Here is a 17,680-nt window from a genome sequence, read left to right as displayed (position 1 = left end):
ACTCCTCGTGGTGAGAATAACCAACCCCTGGGGCATGTTTTGGATCTCCACACTCTTTCTTTGCAGTCTCTTCCCAGCTCTGAAATCACCAGGGTGCCTTTTGCTGTTTGTTATTTTGTTGTGCGATCAGCGGGGCTGCCCTTGAGGGGAGAGGGATTCTTGTGAATGGTCACTGCTCTTGTTCCTCCAAGGCTCTTGGTTATCAGAGGATTTTGGGATTCACAGAAAACTCCACCCGTGTATGTGAGGAGTGGCTGACAGGGGCTGCTGGTGGCACTGAGCACATGGGGCTTCTCCATGTGCACTCATGGCTGCACTTGTCTAGCGCCCTGCCTCTCCTGTCTCCACGCTGCCCTTCCCTACCTGGTGTGCAGGTGGTGATGGCCTTGTGGTGTCCATCCTGGTTCGTGCCTGGAGGCCCTCGTGATCTCCAAGAGCTGCTTTGTTTGCATCCATGACGCCCATGACTCAGCTGAGCAAGGTTACATCAGCCCACAGCCACGTAACACAACTTAGATGAGCAGGATGCTGGGTGGCAGCCAGACAGGGGCTTCCCCGTTGGGTTCCCGTGAGTGACTTCTCCCTTGTCCCCTCTGGTGCAGGGCGGGAGTTCCGAGTCATCATCATCAGCACAGTCCATACCAGCGAGAGTCTGCGTATCTCAGCTTCTCACCATTTCGAGTTCTTCAACGAAGCCAGAGTGCTCAACACGATCATGACCCGGGCTCAGTCGCTGGTTGTTGCCGTGGGGGATGCCGTGGCCTTGTGCTCCCGTGGCCAGTGCAGCAAGGTGTGGAAGCGCTTCATCCAGCAGTGCATCGAGAAGGGGAGCATCTTCCCAGAGAACCTGACCATGGCCCAAATCAAACAGGCTGCGTGCGACAAGGAGAGCTGGAGCAGAGGGAGCCCAGAAAGGGATGAGGAGGACAGCGACACAGATTCCTGGAGCTCTGAAGATGAAAGCATGAATCCTGATGATCCTATCCTCCAGGAGCTCTTAGATGAGAGCAAGAACGTGCTGGTGACGGTGTCTGAAGAAGGGCTGCTGGATGTGAAGTCTGAAGCTTCAGCCCAGTGGGAACGCAGGCAGGAATATGTCAGCTTCTCTTCCCAGATGATGCAGGACTATCTGCACATGCACCCCAAAATGTACAAGAGATGCGAGCTGGTCAAAGAATGGTTTGACAGAGCGTCTGCCTTCACCCTCAATGACTCCCCAGCGATGACCATTCAGATCAAAGGCAGAGTTCACTGCGGGACAGCCTTCACCGGGGATGAGGTGCTCGTGGAAATCTTGCAGAGCAGCACAGCTGACAGCGGCAGCCACCGCCCTCAGGGGAAGGTGGTGGGCATCTTCAAGCGTGGAGAGAGAGAACGGACCTTCATCTGCATGATGGATGAATTTGATCCCCGGGTGATGATACCCATTGATCCCACTGTCACCAAAATATTTGTCCCGGGGCTGAAAGAGAAACCCAACGTTATTCCCATCCGCAGGCTTGTCAATGGAAAGTACCAAGTGGTCAGCTGCGAGAAGATCAGCCAGAAGACGAGGAGATGCCAATTCTTCTGTGTCCAGGTTATCTCCTGGAGGGAAGGGTTTTACTACCCTTTGGGGGTAATAACGGAGATTCTACATGCAGCGTTGACTTTGGAAGAAGGCTTGAAGATCCTTGAGTTGGAATATGGTTTGGAGAAGAAATACCCACCTGCTGTCACCAGGGACTCAGCCAAGTACACCTCCAGCAGCAAACTAAACCTCACCAACGAAAATCTAAAGGACTGTCGGAGTTACCCAACCTTCACTGTAGACCCCCAAGGTGCCAGGGATTTGGATGATGCCATCAGTGTTAGGGATCTTGGGCGTCACTATGAGATTGGGATCCACATTGCAGACGTGGCTGGTATCATTCCCAAAGGCAGTGCCTTGGACCTGGAAGCAAAGAAGCGGGGTGTCACCTACTACGCTCCCAACCAGGAGCCTCTGTGCATGTTCCCACCTCACATTAGCCAAGATGTCTGCAGCCTCTTGCCGCACAAAGATCGCCGGGTGATCTCCTTGTTTATCACCATAGAAAAAAAGACTGATGAGATGTTAAAAGAAGTCTTCACCACCTCTGTGATCCGCTCGGACAGGCAGCTCTCTTATGAAGAGGCAGAAGTCTGCATTAAGGACCACTACAGGGGAGCGGGAGGCACACTTCGTTTCGATACCCTGGAGGATTGCATAGCTGTGGCTTATCACTTCTCTAGGGTCCATCGGAAGTTTCGGCTGCAGGAGGACTGTTTCTACGACCGGCTGGATGAGGAAAGCTCCCTAGGTAACAGGGGTTCCCATCAGATGATAGAAGAGTTAATGATCATGTTCAACAGTTTTGTGGCTGAGTTCCTCACCAACCAGGAGGACACCAGGAGTGTCACTCCTCTGCGCTGTCAGTGCGAGCCAAGCCCTCAACAGTTAACAGCAATGAGAGAGAAGTACAGCCACATCCTTCCTTTATCCATCCATCTCTCACACCACTTGGGGGAGGTGCCTCCTGCCCAAGACTCTCCTAAAATTGTGACGTTCAGTCTCCTGGCCCCTATCTGGAAGCATCTGCAGTCAGCTGCTAAAGTCCGTGACTTCCACAAGATGCTAGACCTTATCGTTACTGATGACATCCACCCAAAGCTGGCCCCCGTGGCCCTGGAGTTCAGAAGACTGCTCGGTCGCTCCTATTTCAGTCGCTCCAACTCTACCGTTCAGTCTAAAGCGGGCCATTACTCCCTGCACGTTGACTCTTACACCTGGGCTTCCTCTCCCATCCGCCGTTACGTGGATGTTGTGGTCCAGCGACACCTTCATTCCGTGCTTCGCAAGAAGCCCATCATCTATTCTGCGGATGACATTGACCTTCTCTGTCATGACTTCAACAGAAAGAATTCCCAGGCAATGGCGTACGAGAAGAGAGCCCGCTGCCTGCAGATGGCCACCCAGCTGAAGGGCCAAGTCCTGCAGAAGATCGCCTTTGTAGTGGATATCACAGGGATGAGCAAGGATTTTAAAGCTCTGTTTCCACTGAACAAAGAGAGTCTTCCAGATCCCCAGATAATCAGCTACAGATCCCTGCAGCTGATAGAGCAGCCCACGTTTATCCAGCAGCGCAACAGCATCAGACTGATGTGGAAGAGGAGGGTGTACTCTGCAGAGTCAATGAAGGACCACAGACTGTGGGAAGGACCTCTCCACGACCTCAGTGTCAGCCTCTTTGGCACGCAGACTTGGCAAGATGTGCTCACAGCCATCAAGAACGAGGATTTTGAGACTGCGGCTTCCCTCCTGCAGAAGAACAAGAAGCTATACCAGCGGCACATGGGCTGGGTACAGAAGAGCCACTGCTCGCACTACATGGAGCTCTCCCTGGAGCTGACCGCCGGTGATGCGCTGCAGTTCCAGCTCACCACTGATGTCTGCCGGGGTTTCCTGGTGCCCTTCGTGCAGCTGTGGTGTGTGACGCCGGGTTTTGACATCTGCCTGCAGCACACAGAAAAGCCTATTGATTGCTTCTCCGCCTACGCCACCCTGCCATCCAAAGACAGGTACAAGAACGCCATGGAGTACAGCAAGGTATGGATGCCTATGAGCGCCATGGAATCTGCTTTTTGTGCGGTGGCTGAAAACGACTCGATTGTCCTCCACGATGTCAAAATAAACTGGGCAAAGCAAAGGACGAGCAAAGGGCAGCTCCAAGGGAGTTTCACTCTAACCAAAAGATTTTTGGAGGACTGCTCCATTGATGTGGACTTCTGCCATTGTTACTTGTGCATTCGCTTAGGTGGGCTGAAGGTTGGGAGCTTTCAAAGCGACGAGGAATGTCTTAGCCAAGGCCTCCAGAATCTGACTTTTGTTAACAAGGGCAGGTCAGAGAGCAGACTCGTGATTGATCCTGATACCTACACCTGGGTGGCTCACGGGATCACTGAAGAGTTCAGCGATGATGAGAAGTCAGACAGATCTAGTGAGCAGACCATAAATTTTTACATCCACTATCTGTCTATGGAGAAAACCCCTGCGGAGATCTCGCAGGCCTCTGCCAGGTTCACGGTGGAGCTCATACCAAAGATGCTGCCAGACATGTAAGTGTGCTTAGTGGTCATGCCCTGGTTAACCTGTCCCTACCCAGCTCCAACTGGCCACACTGTGGGGCTGTTGATATTTGGTGGCATGGTAGCGTTTTTCAGTTCTGGTCTCCAGACAGCTTCTGGTTGACCTTGAGAATGGAGCAACAGGGGAATGTGTTGTGCTGAAATTTCCCTGCTGTCTGTTTCTTATGTTACTGGATTGCTGCAATGTGTGTCATAAAAGGCAGCATGAAGCAGTGCATCAGGGTTTGCTGAGCAGAAATGCTCCCTCATTTCCCAATCTTTCCCCTTTTGTTGTTGCTGTGAAGCGAGATCAGCTCTTATTAAAGCAGAGCTGCAGTCTCGTTTGCCCTTCTTTGTACACAGCGTGGACTGCTGCACGCTCAGGACTGCTGTAGCTTTTTCAGGGCAGAATGTGCTTCCTTTTGTATTGTGAATTTTAGGAAGAAATTGGAAGCTGATCCAATAAAATGGGGTGAGTCATGATGAAATAGAGTCTGGACAGAAGTTGTGCTCCCTGCTCTCAAGGGATCTTGGCAGGCTCAGCTCTCCGTTGAGAAATAGTCCCAGATGCAAAAGGGCAGAATAAGAGTTGTTCTGGTTTAAATTCTTTGTGGAAGGGTTTCAGAAAGCCACCCATGTCCTGGGCTGCATCCAGAGCCGTGGGGCCAGCAGGTGAGGGAGGGGATTCTGCCCCTCTGCTCTCTGAGACCCCACCTGGAGCCCTGTGTCCGGTTCTGGAATCCCCAATGTAAGAAGAAGAGGGAACTATTGGAACAGGCCCAGAGGAGGCCACGGAGATGATCCAAGGGCTGGAGCACCTCTGCTATGAGGACAGGCTGAGAGAGTTGGGGTTGTTCAGCCTGGAGAAGAGAAGGCTGCGGGGAGACCTTAGAGCAGTTTCCAGCACTGAAAGGGGCTCCAGGAAACCTGGGGAAGGGCTCGTGATCAGGGAGTGCAGGGACAGGACAAGAGGAATGGTTTTCAGCTGAAAGAGGGGAGATTGAGATGAGATCTTAGGGAGAAATGTTTTCCTGTAAGGGTGGGGAGGCCCTGGCCCAGGTTGCCCAGAGCAGTGGTGGCTGCCCCATCCCTGGAGGTGTTCAAGGCCAGGTTGGATGGGGCTTGGAGCGACCTGATCCAGTGGGAGGTGTTTGGAACTGGATGGGCTTTGAGGTCCCTTACAAGCCAAACCATTCCATGATTATATCATTTAACGCAGTGCCAAAGCAGGGTGAAAGAATAAACAAGATCGTTGTAGAAGGCTGCATTACAATTTTCACTGTTTTATGCCTTTTTCCATTCATTCTTATTTTTCCTTGTCTGTCAGACGGAAAGAAAAGGCAATTTGGAGGCTCAAGTATGCGTCCGAGCTTGCTAAAAGCATCGCCCTGGGCCACGAACCTCCTAAAAAAGGTAGCTGCAAATATTCTCCTTTCTCCCTCGTGGCTACGTGCTTCAGGCCAGCTGGGGCCCCCTGGCAGCTTCCATGGGTCCTTGCCCTAGGGGTTATGCTCCCAGGCCAGGGCATCCCCCTGCCAAGGGGAGGAGCTGCCAGCCTGGCAGTGCGAAGGTAACGGGGTGTGGGATGCTCTCCTGGAGGAAGGTGACACAGGTGATGTTTTAGGTCCCAAAGCCCATGGGCAGAACCTCTTGGCATAGGACAAAGATTACTTTTAGGTCATCTTATATATGGGACGCAACTGTCTGGTACCTGCTGCACCCTCGCGTTAAATCGCTTGTGTGCTAAACCTTCTTTAAATTTATTTTCTTGGCTCTTTGCCGTAGCAGTGACAACGTCCAAAATCCTGCAGCAAAAAACCTTTGATCTTCCTGGCAGCCGCAGGAAACTCAACCAGAGTCAGAACCGGGCTATTCTAGATGCTCTAAGAAAACCCTTCACGCTCATCCAAGGCCCACCAGGTAAGGCTGGGTGGGTGTCCGTGCCTGCTTTGTTTGGATGGGCAGGTTAGAGCTAATTTGTTGCTTTCATAGAATCATTTAGGTTGGAAAAGACTCTTAAGATCATTCAGTCTGACTGTTAACCTAAGGCTACCAAACCCACCACTAATCCACGTGGGTTGAGAGTAGCCCTGAAGAGAAAGGCTTCGGGTGCTGGCGGATGAGAAGGTCAATGTGAGCCAGCAATATGTGCTTGCAGCCCAGAAAGCCAACTGTGTCCTGGGTGCCCCATGCCTGGAGATGTTCAAGGCCAGGTTGGATGGGGCTTGAAGTAACCTGATCCAACGGGAGGTGTCTCTGCCTGTGTCAGGGAATTGGAACTGAATGGGCTTTAAGATCCTTTCCAATCCAAACCATTCCATGATTCTATGTCCACAAGTGCCATGTCTACACGTCTTTTAAATCCTTCCAGGGCTGGTGACTCAGCCACTTCCCTGGGCAGCCTTTCCATACTACCTGTGATGAGACAGGAGAAGGTAGCATGGGCTGGCATCACCCACAGCTCTTCAATGCGTTTGCCTTGGTTCCTGGTTTTATTTCATGGCTGACTCTCCTGATGCTGATCTAAGAACATGGGTGTCGCTGTTAAAATGTTCTCAGCAACCTCCTTGCTTTTCTAGGCACAGGGAAAACTGTTGTTGGAACTCACATTGTCTACTGGTTCCATAAGCTGAACGAGGAGTGTGTCGAGAAGGAGCAAACGCCATCCTCTGAAGAAGAAAAGTGCATCTTGTACTGTGGCCCGTCCAACAAGTCTGTTGATGTTGTGGCTGGTAACTATTGGCTTTAAGCCCTCAAAGCAGCCTGTACTGGTGGTAGGAAGAATATGTGGCTGTGAGTGGGAGGCTGGGAGGCAGGAGGGGCCTAAAGCGGGGCTGGTCCTAAGATAAGACCCCTCACTGCAGGGCGAGGAACTGGTACAGGTGGGGCTGTGAGAAGAGATAAGTGCGTGGTGAACGCTGGGCACCTTGCAGGCCGTAAGCTTTCTCATCATGAGTGGTGCGTGATGCTCTCTGAGCAGACCTGTTCTCCCTCCCCAGAGATGCTGCTGAAGATGAAGAACCTGAAGCCACTGAGGGTTTATGGGGAGGCCATTGAGGCAATGGAATACCCTTACCCAGGGAGCAACCGGCACATCAGCCGCAAAGCCCTGCGGGATGCAAAACCAAAACGTGAGCTCAGGTAGGACCATTGGTCCCCCAGGCTCTGAGAGCGCTGGGGCACGGTGTTTTCTCCACTGCTAAAGCTGAACAAGCCAGAGCAAATGCAGTTTATGTTCTGCTGCTTTGGAGCAGCACTGTTAACCTGCTTCAAGTGTAGGAGCATGGTCCAGTGTAGCACTTGGTCAAGAAACCCGGGTTGTTGAAAACATCTTACATGTTTTCAGCTCTTGTTTGAACAGCTCAAAACATCTTAGATATTTTCAACTCTCTTTTGAACAGCTCTAAAGGTCTCTGATTTCATTCCTGCCTGCAACTGCTAATGAAAGTGGTTGTGGTTTATGTCCTCAAGGGTGAACTAAGTGTTAGGTCTATAAAGATGGAAAACTCTGGTTGTGACAGAGTTTCTCCACGTAGACAGGTGTGGTCTGCTTCATTGCAGAAGAGATCACTTGAATCTGTGTTGGAAAATATTTATGTATTGACTCTTTATTCAGCGAAATAATTCTGCATCATCGCATCCGGCGGCCACCCAACCCTCGTTGGCGTGAGATCTGTGACTTTGACGCTCGGATGAAGAGAGCAGAGCAGATAACAGAAGAAGAAACAAAGAAGTGAGTAGAAAGAGACCCTGGTGAGAGACAGCTGGCTTTGGCCGTGTGCCACCTCTGGAGCACTGCCCGAAGGAGCACAGTGCAGCAATCTCCTCCCTCTGTGAGAAGAGGTTTGGGCTGTGCTCGTTAAGTCTCGGCTGACACAAACTGATAAACTGTGTGAAAGGTTCCGGTTTTGTCCTGGCTCGTGAAGCCAAGGGGCGAGGTGGAAACATCAAGGTGGATTAATAAGCCGTGTGTTTGGAATAATGATCAGAAGAAATTACCGCAGGGTTAGGGGTACAGTGCAGAGCCTCAGCATCATTTCTGCTCTGGTGACACATTATGTGTGTGTGACACTTGCATTGTCTGCCCCAAGCGTCTTCCCTGTTGCATTCAGGACAAAGTACATTTCCCACAGTGTCCATCCAGAGTCCTTTTCTGGGAACACCATCTCATCCTGGGGAGGGAGGTAGAGCCTAAATAATTTGGGAAAGTATAGCCTCTGTCTGGTTCTGGCATGAGAGACCTGGAGATGTTTCCCTTCCGCATAACCTGGTGTCTTCTACGTCAACCACTAGGTACAAAAGTCATTTGGCAGTTGCTCGTAGTTATGAACTGATGAACCACAATGTCATCCTGTGCACGTGCTCCGCTGCGTCTGCCAGCTCCCTGGAGAAGCTCAATGTCAAGCAGATAATCATCGATGAGTGTGCCATGTCCACAGAGCCTGAAACCCTCATCCCCTTGGTCAGCCACTGCTATGCTGAGAAGGTAGGTCCTTTCCAAAGATGTGTCTCTAGGATGGCTGCACAGGGCTCTTGAACCTCTGCATGTCTTCCACCCTCCGCTTGCTGCTCTTTTGAGTTTTACCAGGTTTTGAGGTTGTTCTTTGTTGTATCTGTGGTGGTGTATCGATGGTTCAGCCTTCAGGGAGTCATTTCCTCTCATGTATAACTCTACTAAGTATAATTGAAGTCTTGAGGCTCAGAAAGGTCCACACAGTCCATAAGTATTCTCACTAGATGCATGAGCTGTGTGTTATCTGTTCGTATCACATAAAACAGTCATAAGACCTGCTGCAGGCCTGAGTGCTGTGGTGTAGAACTATTGTACCTGCTCACTTCTAGCTGTGTGTATCAGCTCAGCTCCTTGTCTTCAAACAGTCACAGCCATGCTGTCTGCTCTTGGCCTTCTGCAAGAGAAAACAAGTTGTGGTGAGGCTAGATTTTTAGTGGGTGGGTATCACTGCTACCAGAAAACGTGCTGAGCCAGGCCCAAAGTGGTGAGAAGAGTAGAGTGGATCACAGCGGACTTACTCCATGATGTCTTTCTCCTGTCAGATGGGAGCAAGGCTCCACACTATCTGGGTCAGGATCTTTATATAACATGGTCTTTGACTGAGGCTGCTGTAACCATACCATAAATGAGTAGCAACAAATATCTGCGTGCAAATAACTTTTCAAAGAGCTGATTGCCTTCACCAGTGCCACCGCCCTCAGAGTTGAGGTGTCCACTTTTCATTCCAGGTCGTTTTGCTTGGGGATCACAAACAGCTGCGGCCCGTGGTCAACCATGACTTCTGCAAGAGTCTTGGCATGGAGAAGTCTCTTTTTGAGCGCTACAGGAATCAGGCATGGATGTTGGATACCCAGTACCGCATGGTGAGGCCCTCAAGTGGATTGTCTTTTCTCCATCATGGAAATGCTGTAATTGGGGCTTGTCTCAGACACTGTCCATTAGTGCTTTCCCTTCCTAGAGGAATGAATGGCGCAGGTGCCTGGTGCCAGCTATGGCACAGTGGCATTGCAGGTAGAACCTGCAGCTCGAGAATTTCCTTAACTGTTGTTCACTTCATTTTCTCCCCTTTTCTCTGCCAGCACAAAGCCATTTGTGAGTTCCCATCCCAGGAGTTTTATGAAATGCGGCTGAAAACGTGCCCCCACCTTCTTCGCAACCCCAGTGTCTTCCATCACAAAGATAACAGCTGCTGCCCTATCATCTTCGGGCACGTGGAGGGGAAGGAGCAGAGCCTCATGGTTTCTACTGAGGAAGGAAACGAGAACTCCAAAGCTAACCCAGAACAAGCGGAGCAGGCGGTGAGGAGGGTCTTGGGGCATTGCTGGAGATGCAAAATGGGAGGGTGTTGCACAGGGTGGCTGCAGGGATCGTGGGGGGACAGTGGGTATAGATATAGGATAAAGATCAGTGGGGTACAGTATCTGCCTGATGTCTTCTTGGATCTGGAGCGTGCCACGATACTCGTGGCCAGAGGCAGCCGTAGGGAAGGACCAGGAGCAGGGGCAGCTGCATAGCCAGGCACCACTGCTGCCCTGGGGACAGGGTGCTGGAGGGCTGGTTCCCTCCTGCCCCCACTCCCAGGTGATCAGGACCCTCCTGTCCCCAGGTAAGGCTGGCGAAGCAGTTGACACTAGATGGCACCATCCGGCCAGAGAGCATCGCCATCCTGAGCCCCTACAGCGCCCAGGTGTCCGAGATCAGCAAGAGCCTCCTGAGAGAGGGCATCTGTGGGGTGACCGTCTGCACCGTCACGAAGAGTCAAGGTGAGGCTGGCAGGAGAGGGGAGGGCTGGTTCTCTTCTCTCCTGCCTTCCTGAGGACAGAAGTGACTTCTCACAGAGATGGTCTTTGAGCAGATCCTACACCAAGGTCATTTCTGCCATGGAGGAAGCATCCCTGGGCCAGATTTCTGAGTGATTTGTCATTGTAATAAATCCTTTGGAAAACTCTGGAGTGCCCAGGCAGGGTGAGAATGATGAAAGTGGGAAGGTGGAGGATGTCTGACAGGGGTGGTGAAGAACTGCCATAGCACTTTGTCTTTGGAGACCAATGACCAGGAATCCAGTGACCTCAAAGCTGAAGAAACCCAAACAGCCACTGCAGTTCTGTGTGTCTGCTGTAGAGAAATGAGCGTCTTGTGGAGTGGAGAGGAGGCCAGATGCTTCCTTCTAAAAAAAAAAACCACTGTTTCAATTCTGCTTTCCAGGAAGTGAGTGGAGATACGTGATCCTGTCAACTGTCCGCTCCTGCCCCCGGTCAGAGATTGATAGGAAGCCCACAAAGAGCTGGCAGAAGAAGTACCTGGGCTTTGTTACCGACCCAAACCAGATCAATGTTGGCATCACACGAGCTCAGGAAGGACTCTGCATTTTAGGTGGGTCTCCTGGGAGTGGTGACAGCTCTACAGGGGAACAGGATTCTTCTATAAAGGGGTGGAAATGCAAACTAGTACAACCAATGGTCTTGCTTTTTTCTTCTGTGGTTTCAAAACTGGGCAATCTGGGAAAAGCAGAGATTGTGTGTGGCTCATACACAGCATATATAATTAGTTTTTCTCATCCTCTGGTTCAGACCACGATGTTTCCATTGCTTCTGTGCTAGAGCTCTCTCCTAACAGAATGTGTTGGCTCCTAATCATGCAGATGTAGGCTGGGATGTGTAGGGAGGCTGCTCGCAGAGCTGGCACCACTGAAAAGGGAGCTGGGATTTCACAGAGTGCTATCTAAAGGAAATGGCCCTGCAAGTTATCATAGAATCATGGAATGGTTTGAATTGGAAGGGACCTTAAAAATCACCTAATTTGACCCCCCTGCCCTGGGCAGGGACACCTCCCACTGGACCAGGAGGCTCAAAGCTCCATCCAACTTGGCCTTGAACACCTCCAGGGATGGGGCAGCCACCACTGCTCTGGGCAACCTGGGCCAGGGCCTCCCAACGCTCAGTGTGAATAATTTCTTCCTAATGTCTAGTCTATATCTTCCCCCTTCCAATTTGTAGCCATTCCCCCTCGTCCTATCACTCCATGCCTTATCCAGCACCCATAGACTAGAGATGGTAGGCAAAAGTTTGTATCATCTGAGCCTCTTCTGGCCACTAATCCACTGCCCCCATCCCTGTGCCAACAGGGAACCGGTACCTCCTGGAGAGCAACGTTTTGTGGAAGAGACTGCTTCAGCATTACCGACAGCACAAATGCTATGCTGCAGCACAGGGGATTTTTGTCAGGAAGACTCCAGCCTTCCGCCGGTGAGGATGGGTCATTCCTTGATGAGTTCATCCCTCTTTATGTGAACTGCGTTACGTGTGCCTTGGGAAGGACGCAATCTTTCCATTCCTTAATGACCCACGGAGCCAAATGCAGTGGGGGAGCCCAGATCTTCCCCTGCACGGTGACAGCTCAGCTTCTGCACGGGCTTTGGCATCGTGGGGTTTTTAATCAAACCTTGAACAGGAACCTTCAGCTCTAGCAAACCAAAAAGCATTGGCAATGGGTGGATGGGGGGGTGACTTTATTGATGATGATGCTATTTTTTAACTGTGAGATGCTCAGCGGAGCCCCCATCCTACCTGCCAGCGCAGCTGCGCATTGGGGACCAAACACTCAGTCCATTCATCACCAGTGGAATGACTGATTTGCCATAGAGGACCAAAGCTTCGGAGTGCCACCACTCATCATAAAACCAAGGCCAGGGGATTTTTAAGGCTTCTCATTTCTCATAGCAGAAAAAAACATTTGGGGAGGGGAGGATTTTGTTGTTTGGATTTTTAAGTGAAGGAAGAAAGCAAAGAGAGAACCACGTACCACTCTTTGTGTAGCTCGCTGTTCTCTGAGCTGTAAATATCACAGAGCCAAGGCCAAGTTGATTCTGTAAATAGATTTATTCTTTATATGAAGGAGGTTGTCTCACCAGTGTGAAGTTAATGAAAACCAAGGACCGCTCCTACCAGAGAACATTGGAATTTGTACTCATATTTTAAACCGTGCTGGATTTTATTTGAAATCTCTTCCAGCAAAAGCTCCCCTTCCCTATCCCAGATTTTTTTAAAAGCTGCTTCTAATTTATTACTTTTTAACTCTGTGGATTTGTTTCACAGTCTTACGGCCTGACTTTTTAAGAACAGTGATGTAACTTTGATAAATGTACCACGGCATAGGTGTGTATAATGTATTTTTTTATGTTAAGTAGCCAAACTGCTGTAAACTGGACGCTGTGACTGGCGAAGGCTGCCTTCGCCCTGTAACGCGTGGCTGATGCAGACACATAGTGGTGAAGTGGTGCTCTCTGCTGAATCACAGAGCTGCTGTTTGAAGCATGGTGGTTTTGAGGGAGGGGTGATGCCCTTTCTCTTGTTTCAGTTCTGAATGTATGAAGTGCCTGCCTCAGCTTTCCCGAAGCTCACAGGCTTGGCTGTCTCTAGATGTTCATGTGCGATGGAGCCAAGATGCAGTCATGGGGCAGTTTTGCTCCGAGTGTGTCCTGTGCTGGGCCACAGGTCCTCCTTGGCGTGAGGGACGGGTCCCTGTGACTTCGCGGTGCTATGGCAGGGATGAATTTTGTCCTGTGTTTGTAACTGAAAATACAGCTTGGCTCTTTCTAGCATGGAGGAATGTGCAATAAGAAAGCGTTGTGTCTGTCAAAGTCCTTATTGAACGCTGTGTTTCTTCTCATGGCTCAGTCTTAGATTTGACTGAAGGACCTATGGAGAAATTTTGTTGTTTTCTTCCTTATTTTATACTACCTTCCTGCACTTCAGCATTGGGTGGGTTTGCACACTAGAATCATGGAATGGGTTGGGCTGGAAGGGACCTGAAAGCCCATCCAGTTCCAACCCCTCTGCCATGGGCAAGGACACCTCCCACTGGATCCGGTTGCTCAAAGCCCCATCCAACCAGGCTTGCTCTTGTAGCATAATAACGGGCAGGTGGCTGGTGAGTCCAGACGGGACAAAAGTCCCTAGGAAGCACCTCGTGCTGGTTCTAAAGATGCTTGATAAAAAAGCTGGTAAGATGTAAAGCCCATTGTTCCTCTTTGGAGTCATCCTGGCTGGGATCTTAAAGATTCTGCACCAGCCTTATTTTGCAAATAATGTTGCAATTCCAAAATAAGCTGGTATGAGAATAATTTTCTGGGCTACTGAAATACAATTGTGTGTCTCCAAGATGAGGGAATTGCAAGAGATGCTGAAATTGCTGGGATAAATACTGTGACACCAGCCTCACTCTTCTGACAAGGTCACCTTTGTCCCTTTAGAACCAACAGGTCTCGTTTTCATTATCTTAGATCTGCAAAGAGTCTCTCCCTTGTTTTGTTTTGCTACTTATTTCATTACACGTGACACAAATGAGGAGTCTCGCTTAGGAGTCTGCACTCACAACCGTAGTGGCTTAGTCCAACGCTCTTGAGTGGGGTCTGGCATGAGTTTGGGTAGACCGAGAGGGAGACCTTGCAAAGCATCTCTCTGCTCTCAGTGGGGAAAAAATGTTTACTGCTACTCCTCAGAGGGTAAAGCCGAGACTCAAACGCTTTCTTGGTCACCTCTGTGTTGCAAGACAACGTGCATTTTATTTTTTGTTTCTCTGAAGATGCGTTTTGTAACGGGTATTTAGAAAACGCTGCCTTGGACAACCCAGCAGGAGGAACAGCCAGACTGGGTCTTGGGCTGTTTGGGCTGCGAGCAGATACCTGCAGAGTTGGTTGCGCAGCTGGAATAGTCAGGGATAGCAGAAAGTGCCATTAGTTGAACTTTTTATAGACTGTTAGTGACAGTGGAATGTCCTGTTCTTGTTGTTTTACTCATGGATAGAGAGAATCATAGCAGTTAATAGAGAAAAAAGTGCAAAGTAGTCTGGTTTCGCTTGCACACAGAGCTTTGTATTTACATTTGAAAGAATTTTATGTTCAAGCACATGTTCTTAAAATGCTTAAACCACAAACCCACCAACCCTTTGGTGATTCCAGTAGGAAAGCACTGTTGGCACAGTGCACAGGGTACCTGTCCAATCACAGGCTCTGCGTTTTCTGCAGCTCACAGACAAAAGAACATTGGTGCAGGACACGAATGTTGGCTAATCCGACAGGATCTCTTGATTTCCTTGGTACTGGCTAGAGCTTGAGCCCGGGCTGAGCCAGGGGAACCTGTGCGTGTAGAAAGCCTAACGTGGTCACAGCCATCACCCTGCATCCCACTGGGACTGGGAGGGAAAGGCATCCAGAAGTGGGAAATCTCTCCTTGGCGCCAGCTGGCAGATAGGAGCCCATGGGGCTGCTTGTGAGAAGCTGGACGGATCTGTGTAGGACAATCAATTTACTGCAATAAATTGTTGGGTTTTTTAAACTAGAAATGAAACTTTAAGTGTCATGAAGTGTAAATAAAGGAACGTTAACTGTGGCAGGTTTTTATCTTTTGTATGTCTGTGACTTGCAGCAAACCTCAGATAACGTTTTGGATACAAATATTTTTACCTGCTTCTACTGTTTCTAAGAATGAACCTCAACATTCCTTTTTTTTTTTTTTTTTTGATATTTAAGCCATAATTGTAAAAATTATTTGAATTTATTTAAATAATAAATTTTATTACTAAAAAGTCTGTTTGTGTGGCGGTTTGACTGGAGCCCGCGTGGAAGCGGCTCTGTATGGAGTGAACCAAATGGGAACGAAGGAAACGAGCATTAACTCATTCACGTGGCAGAAAGGATTGTTTTAACTCATCGGTCCTGTGGCTGTTACCCTTCCCTGTTTGTTGGGGGATTTTCAGGGGTGGTTTTTAATCGGAGTGATCTTACCGTGCACTGTAGAGGAGTGGGATTTAATCCTGCGTCGGTAACTGTAAGGCACAGGGTGTAGAGGGTGAGAGGAATCAGCGGTAGAGATAAGGTTGGAGAGTGATTTGAAGAGTTTAGGATTTGGTTTGTGTTCCGAAGGAAGGATGTGGGGTTAAAAATAACCTAGGGTAAAAAAACCAAACACCACAGTGGCAAGAAGGTGGCACTGGGCAGCTTTTGGTGGATGGAAAGCACTGGATGATGGAGTACACCACACCTTGAATCTGGGGTTCAGTTTTGGGCCCCTCAAAGACATTGGGCTGCTGGAGAACATCTGCAGAAGGGGAACGGAGCTGGTGAAGGGTCTGGAGCACAGGGTTTATGAGGAGCATCTGAGGGGACTGGGATTGTTTAGCCTAGAGAAGAGGAGGGTGGAGGGTGACCCTGTTGCTCTCTACAGCTACTTAAAAAGAGGTTGTGGTGAGGTGGGTGCTGGGCTCTTCTTCCAAGTAACAAGTGATAGGATGAGAAGAAATGGCCTGAAGTTGTGCCAGGGGAGGTTTAGATTGGATGTTAGGAAAAATTTCTTTACTGACAGAGTGGTGAAGCCCTGGCAGAGGCTGCCCAGGGCAGTGGGGGAGTCCGTAGCCCTGGAGGGATTCAAAAAGTGTGTGGCTGTGGCACTTAGGGACATGGTTTGGTAGGCACAGTGGGGTTGCACTGATGGTTGGACTGGATGGTATTGGAGGTCTGTTCCAACATTAACGACTCTATGATCCTCTGGAGATGTTTCTATCTCCTGTGCTTTGCATCTGGGGTGTCCTGCAAGGCTGCCTTCTTCCTGCTGCTCCCACCTGTGAGCTCTGGCCATGGGAAGCGAGCAATGGTGCCTAAGGATGTCAGTTTGTGCGAGGAATTTGGAATGTGTACTGTTAACCTGGAAAGATTTGGGGAAGGCGCTTGTACAATCGTTGTTGGAAATAGAATGAGCTCAGTTGCACGCAAAATGTTTCTAAAGAAGCTTTACCTTTAATTTTTCTCATTAACCTGTTTCAAATGGATAAAATGAGAAACATATTCCTGTGTGCTCCCTCATCCTTCTGCTGGACAAGTGCTGCTGACCGCACCTTCAACATCGTCGGTTGTTGTCAGTGTAATGCTGTCATGCCATTTCACAAGGATGAAGGTCTGAGTGTCCGGTCTTCCGATCGTGAACTCGTATGATCTGCCAGGCAGCAGGCCCTGGACTATGCATGAGGTGGAAATGACTTCTTGAATCCTACCGTATCCCGGTTCACTCTCATTCTCACTGGTCAGTAACTTGAAGCGCAGTTCATACAGTTCGACTTGTGACTCTTGATTTTCGGTAAACCACTTGAGCTTGGCTGAGTCCTTGTGTGCAAACGATTCGTTCCGATCAAAAATCAGAGGCATCTTGACACGGAGAGAAACACTAAACATGGGAAGTCTACTGCCTCTAAATTCTGAGCGTAACAACAAACGGTGCTTGAGGTAGAGCTTTCCCGGCACATCCAAGGAAGTGAGAGTTGCCATAAACTTGCAGAGCTGCCATAGTTTCTTCATAATCAAGTGCCACTGGGACAGGAAGGTTATCATGTCCCAAGTTGTTAAGTAACATCTCAGCTCCTCCTGTCCTCGTTCCAGATGCTCCAACAGCTCTGCTATAAGCAACATCTCAATTTCAATCTGTTTTTTCCCTTTCCTCTTTATCTTCAGCAGCTCGTAGGGATCTATGAGTTGCATGATGTCAGTGCGATGCATCACATGGTTCCGGTCTCTCGTTTGCACGTGGTGGGGCTCAATGTCCACGTAGAAGTAACACTTCTTAAAGACCTCAAATTTGTTCCGATGGTGCTGTATGTGGTCAAGGCTCAGAGAGGTCTGAAGTAAACGCAGAACAAAGTTTCTCTTTTGCAGGTACATCTGCTGGTGGGCATCATTGTGTCCTTCGCTGGGCGTGGCAACCTCCAAACTGGTGTTGTACTCGTTGGAAATCCCAGCCATGGCTCCAAAGCTCAGTTCCTGGGTAGGGAAGCAGTGATAATGATGTTAAGAACCAAAGGAAAAGCAGCTGTGAGGGACTGTAATCATGGCTGTGATGTTTCTCACCTCTCTTAATTACAAAGCTTAGCTTATGAGTTTATAGATGGAAAAGAAGTCTTAGACTGGTTTAGTTCCAGAGGGCTTTTTTTTTTTCCCACTATAGTTGTATGGTTTCTAATGTTTTGTATAGTCTTATTTTTACATACTCCAAATAA

General features: G+C 49.4%; 2 protein-coding genes across 4 annotated transcripts in view; one reads left to right on the top strand and one right to left on the bottom strand.

Moving 5' to 3' along the window:
- HELZ2 (helicase with zinc finger 2) overlaps nucleotides 1–15,128 on the top strand; it is a 28,456-nt gene extending 13,328 nt beyond the window's left edge. For 2 of the 3 annotated variants that reach the window (XM_054081488.1, XM_054081489.1), the window contains exons 9-20: nucleotides 603–4,116; nucleotides 5,453–5,538; nucleotides 5,911–6,045; nucleotides 6,705–6,857; nucleotides 7,125–7,266; nucleotides 7,742–7,858; nucleotides 8,419–8,611; nucleotides 9,367–9,501; nucleotides 9,718–9,936; nucleotides 10,245–10,401; nucleotides 10,844–11,011; nucleotides 11,763–15,128. In XM_054081488.1, coding sequence (XP_053937463.1) covers nucleotides 603–4,116; nucleotides 5,453–5,538; nucleotides 5,911–6,045; nucleotides 6,705–6,857; nucleotides 7,125–7,266; nucleotides 7,742–7,858; nucleotides 8,419–8,611; nucleotides 9,367–9,501; nucleotides 9,718–9,936; nucleotides 10,245–10,401; nucleotides 10,844–11,011; nucleotides 11,763–11,887 — 5,144 coding nt within the window. In that variant the 3' untranslated portion in view covers nucleotides 11,888–15,128. The remainder of the gene's footprint in view (nucleotides 1–602; nucleotides 4,117–5,452; nucleotides 5,539–5,910; nucleotides 6,046–6,704; nucleotides 6,858–7,124; nucleotides 7,267–7,741; nucleotides 7,859–8,418; nucleotides 8,612–9,366; nucleotides 9,502–9,717; nucleotides 9,937–10,244; nucleotides 10,402–10,843; nucleotides 11,012–11,762) is intronic. The other variant, XM_009562656.2, reaches the window with a different exon arrangement.
- A 1,365-nt stretch (nucleotides 15,129–16,493) lies between these two features.
- Nucleotides 16,494–17,426, bottom strand: FNDC11 (fibronectin type III domain containing 11). The gene has a single exon (XM_009562735.2). It carries the CDS (start codon nucleotides 17,424–17,426, stop codon nucleotides 16,494–16,496), a length of 933 nt encoding a protein of 310 aa, XP_009561030.2.
- Nucleotides 17,427–17,680: the final 254 nt, after the last annotated feature.

The sequence above is a fragment of the Cuculus canorus genome, chromosome 16, assembly GCF_017976375.1.
Source record: "Cuculus canorus isolate bCucCan1 chromosome 16, bCucCan1.pri, whole genome shotgun sequence".
Taxonomy (NCBI): Eukaryota; Metazoa; Chordata; class Aves; order Cuculiformes; family Cuculidae; genus Cuculus; species Cuculus canorus.
Note: the sequence above shows the minus strand (reverse complement) of the source record. Positions and strands in the feature narration are given on the sequence as shown.